Here is a 5,646-nt window from a genome sequence, read left to right on the forward strand (position 1 = left end):
TTAGTGATGTCGTTTAGATTTTAGAATAATCCTATAATATCTTATACACTGTATTGTATATTCATGGTTATTTAAATATGATGATTGTGACTGTATGATTTATACCATACCTCAGATTTCGAATCAAATAATGACGACACAATTATGAATTCGATAATGTCGATCGTGAGGATTAATTGATGACGCCATTATTGATTTTCACCCCTGTCTGGTTCAACTTTCTATAACAAATTAAAAACTGTTGTTGGAAATTTGGGAAGCAGAAATTGTTGGGAATGAATGTTGACAAATTTTTCGGAGATACTCAGTAATACCTTTTGCTCCTCAGAATATTGTCGCCGAATCTGTTAATTCATGCAAAGATCTGTAATCATAGACGTTGATTAGTGGATTTTTATACGCTGTTTAGATTTAAAATGAGTAGTTTATAGAACAAAAATGAAAGGAGTTTACTTGGTGGTGTTGATGGTTGTATCGGTGCTCACATCGTCAGGTAGGTACAACGAAAATTTCTACTATAGTCATTGTATTAATGATAATAATAACATAATGATAATGTAATCATATCTCATTAATATTATTACTTCAGGAGTGAGGTATGCCCAAGTACCAGTTATAGTTAGGCCTAATACATGATAATATCATGTGTAAATCCACGTAATTAAATTAATAATTAAAAATAAGCTTACATCAATAAATGCCAAATAACAATAATGCACGTCAATGTTACTATAGTGCTACATATTTACAAATTAATATATAATAATACAGTGCTCAAATGTTGTTATAAATCGCATACCATATATATATATATATTGTCTCTTATACACATCTAGATGTGTATAAGAGACAGTATATAGCCTATATATTTGGCTCTCTGCTTGAAATAAGGTAACAGTCATTCAAATAGTTTTTATAACTGTCAAACAATCCCAAGGGCTATGACGCAAATGTTAGGATGAAAATGTAGGCCCCTATTAATAAAATATAATTAGTTATTTAGTTTTGAAAACAGTCTTCAAAGTTGGATGGATTGATAAAATCCTGAGTAGGAATCTAGGACATAATATTCTGTAAATTGTATTTGTTAATTTGTCATACCAAGTCACCCCAATTCCCATTACTCATTGCCAGTCACAGTGCATCATACGATGTCCTTAATAATTGTATATATTTTTTTCGAATATAGTTATTGACTGTAATCGACTCACAGACATGCTGTTCCGCGCCCATTTTTCTCGCCATATTGTTTGTCTAGTTAGTGTGGTTCCCTAACTCAAATCGTATTGTCTGAACTAGTGGGCCAGCTCAGTGTCGGTGGCATCAAACTTTTTTTCTGACAGGGGCGCTACGTTATCAGGCGAGGGCGAGGGGGTGTCAGTACATTTCTGATGGAGTCCAGGGATGAAGCCAAAATGGCGGTGGGGAGGGGAGAGGGGCTTAGACCTTCTGTTCAGATACCGAGCAATGTTAAGTTTCTCTGAGACGATGTTTTAAAACGCATTTTACCACACAAAAAATAGTCAACAAATTTGTCTTTTGTTGGTCCGACGAATCGAGTTCAACGGGGAGGGAGGAGGGACTTGGCCTGTCAGACGAGGGGCTTAAGCACTGAATGTCCATCCGACGATAGGCCAGGAAACTGTAACAAAGAAGTTATTGATTGTGCTAAATGATCGGAGAATGTTGTATAGGCCTATTGTTTACCGGTATTCCCTCTTGGTTTACTAAGCCTTTAAGATTTACTGTTTTGAATGATAAATACAAAAAACCAATAAATTACTTACACATCAAAGTGATTTACCATACAAAACTCACCCCTTATTATACACCACAGCGGCCAAGCTTATAACAATCCAGGCCTTTGTGGACAGTCGTACATCGATGCCAGTTTTGATTTTATTGTAATTATTCAATATCTCAAACTAACTTATACAGAAAAACGTAAATAACAAGTAAAATAAATGAACAATCGTTAGACAATATTGGGGGATGGCACGGTACTTATTTCACAGATGTCCCTTAACACTAAACCGGTTACAAATAGAAAAATATAGGTGATATAAAATTATTTTATCTATAAATCATTATTGCATCTTATTTGAAAATGGCTAAAAATTAAAAATAATTTATATATTTTGTTTATTCCATAATCTTCATTCTCTTTACACTTTTTTCTCGCCATATTTAAAATATCTTACTAAAATCAATCAAAAACGTTTTTAAAAAATATGAACCATTTCGAGAATGGGATTAAACCAATGGCAAAAGAGATCACCAGGACCTTTCCTGTCATTCGATACTATTTCTACCCCTCCTGTTATAGGCATACTTCTACACTTTTGGAGTCCTTAGGAGGTCGGCTTTACCCACCAGAACCAGAAACAAAGCAGGAAATATACAAAACGGCAATGAAAAAAAAAAGAAGCTAAAAGTTAAACATCGCCATTAGACTATATGAACTGTACATCCGTAGCAATTTTTTTTCGATATAGTTCAGTGTTATATTATTTAGTGTATTTTTCCAACGTTCCAGACCAAGTAGGCCTATTAGGCCTACAATATTGCAAATTAGTTATGAGCAAACGGCATTATGTATTCTAAAGCCGGGCAAACGTACGACCGTCGGTGGACGAATCCACCTCCGCTCCCTGTGAGCGCTTGACGACGCGACGCGCGCCATCTGCTGATTGTCGCTGGCAGTCTGAGCGCATCGTCATGAAAAGATCCCTTGCGCGCGTTTCGCCGCGTTGCGTTCTCCCAGCGAATCGCATCGGCAGATGCAGGCCTCCGTCCGTCGGCGCAGTATCCGTCTGGTTTTAGGTCTCGTGTCATGGCACGAAGAGAATATTGGTTCAAATCCTTTAATCTAAGCAACACGTCTCAGTTACAACTCCCCCTCTCTCGTATAATTTCTTTGTAAGCTGTGTCGAACTTTTTGTTTTGATGATTCAAACGTTGAGATATAAATGGTTATTTGAACCGTCTGCTCACGGTTCAGACAATGGTTTTACCTACAAGCCGTGCGCCAGTTACTGGATTTAACGTTCAATATTGCGCCCGATTATTATCCATTGCTAATGAGGCGTAATATTGCCAAAGACTTATACAATACATATCAATACTGTATACAATGATTTAGAAGTGGACTGTATTGATTACGCAATAATTTTGTATTATTTTAAAAAGATTATGTGCTTACTTCAAATATGGATGACGCATAGAAATCTATATAGTTCTATACTTTACTGATACTGTATTTGGAACTAATACAGCATATTAATTATTTGTGCAAATACAATGTATTATTATAATTATACATTTAGGCTTATGTTGATATATAATCGGAATGATTATGTATGCTACATATAAATATATTTCATAGCCTATACTCCTGTTTTGAATAGGCCTATATCCATTTATTTTAACTTGTCGTCCAATGATTAATAATTAAGGGCGTATCATATTGATCACTGTTATTTGCGGCAGGGACGTAGCCAGGATTTTGAAAGGGGGAGGGGGTATGCGAGTTAGGTATGGACCCCGGTGTCCAGGGGCGAAGGCCCCTGGGAATTAGTGCACTCTGAACGTTTTTAGGACTGCTTTGAGAGGAAAAAGTGAAAATTGCAATAGTCTTGAATGGGCATGTAAAACCAGATCACATCCTAAAAAAAATGTATGTACCCTACCTCAGCATTTACTAAGACATATAGGCCATGGGCTGGAGGGGGGTCACCGTTTTTTGCGGAATTGGCAGAAATTGACGCAACTAGAGGTCAAAAGGTCATTGACCTACACAGAAAAGTTGTATATTTATTCCCAATTCACTCACAGACGTTTACAAATCTACAGTTTTGAGTAGATTTGATACCAATTAGTATTTTCTATTATTAATAAGCATACAGAATATCAAAAATGATATTAACAAGAAAAATGTATAAATTGATTAAATGTATTACTGTCATTTTTGATTACTTGTGTAATCAATAGCGATGTTTGGGGTAGGGGTTAACATTTAGGTTCATAACTCATGATTTATTGGATAGATTTGCATGATGTTGGTATTAACATGTAGCCTGTAGATTTTCCAGCCATTTAAATTTAAAACGTGTGCAGAAATTGAAGTATCTAAAGGTCAAAAAGTCGTTGACCTCTGTAGAAAAATGCAAATTCTTCCAAAAAACCATGGCAGATATTCTTTATGACAATATATGGAAATATATAGTGGTGAAAATTATGTTAAAAGTTTCCCACACGAATAAAATAAACGACCGGTACTGGATAAAGACAGCTTGGTTTCTTGCTTCAAACAAGGTATCTATTCATAGAAGTCTTATGAAGATGAGCCTATCCAAGTGATGAACCTAAAAGGGTCGGAGACCAGGACATACTGTACATTCGACTTAGATTGACAAAGATTGAAATATGTTAAATACAGACACGATATATACATAGGCCTAGGTCTAGAATCCAGTTAGAATATGTAATTATATATCAACATGGTATATTTATATATATGGGATGTTTTGTTTTGTGTATTTTCATATAGGGTTCTAATCTATACGGTACAACCTGTACCCTGATTTCTAAGTCGATTAGAGTTATTCACGCTATTTTATTTTATGCATCCAATAGAAAGCTCAATATTTAAAAACAAGAATATTTGGTCATTAACATCAAGAAACAATATCGGAAACATATACAACTTTTTTTGTTTTAATTACATATATTTTGATTTAATATCATGAGTGAATTATTATTTGCATTGCAAATTATTGTTATAAATTACGGTAGTTATTATTCAACTGTAACTCATTCTTAGGCCAATTACAAATATCCTATGTCATCATTATACGGAAACATGCCAAAAACCCGCGGAAAATTCCAGGTTTTTGGTTGATGTCCACTGAATAGCAGACACCTATTCAGAAAAAACACCTGTAAGACCACAATTTTTTTGGTCCTTTAATAGGGGTTTTACTGTATATACTGTGCTTATAGTATCTATATTAATTCATAATATTTAAGTCAGCAATAGTATATAGAAAACAACGCTTTATATACATATGTATATGCATATGTATAACTTATACCTGTACATAATAGGCCTATATATCGGTAACATTATAAGATTATATACATACATACATGCATTATTTATATTATATGATCATCTATTTTAACATATTGGGGTTTTTCTCTTATTCGTCTGCAAACAGTATTAGCTGATGTCACCTGTAATTTTGGTACCGACGAATGTGGGTACACGAATGATGCGACAGCGGATGTTGATTGGCTTAGAAGCTTTGGAATAACTGCCCTCAGATTCAATGGACTGGAAACGGGTCCGCTCAATGACCATACCATTACCGTTGATATAAGTAAGTATCCGATACAGTGTGCTATGAACTCTCATAAGCTAAAGTCAGGGGCCCCAACAACAATCCAGTATGCTTTCACATGACATCGCTTGCATTGGGGTGATGTGGTGTTTGATATTTGATTTTCACGAATTTAACATCATAGGTAATTTTGGGTTCACAATTACTTGCCAATGAACGTGCAAAGATCTTTAGCACTGACACCATGATTGAGATATAGGCTAGCGCAAAGACCATTTAACTCACGCATACTCTAACGCGCGCG

The 5,646-nt window shown here is 35.1% G+C and overlaps 1 protein-coding gene across 3 annotated transcripts in view; it reads left to right on the forward strand.

Annotated features, from left to right (window-relative positions):
- Positions 1–214: 214 nt before the first annotated feature.
- Positions 215–5,646, forward strand: part of LOC117115033 (fibropellin-1-like) — a 21,803-nt gene continuing 16,371 nt past the window's right edge. For all 3 annotated transcript variants that reach the window (XM_033258678.1, XM_033258687.1, XM_033258695.1), the window contains exons 1-2: positions 215–493; positions 5,220–5,381. In XM_033258678.1, the coding sequence (XP_033114569.1) occupies positions 439–493; positions 5,220–5,381 (217 nt within the window). In that variant the 5' untranslated portion in view covers positions 215–438. The remainder of the gene's footprint in view (positions 494–5,219; positions 5,382–5,646) is intronic.

This window comes from Anneissia japonica, unplaced genomic scaffold (genome assembly GCF_011630105.1).
Source record: "Anneissia japonica isolate Jap-2015-1 unplaced genomic scaffold, ASM1163010v1 scaffold199_len4679917_cov187, whole genome shotgun sequence".
Taxonomy (NCBI): Eukaryota; Metazoa; Echinodermata; class Crinoidea; order Comatulida; family Comatulidae; genus Anneissia; species Anneissia japonica.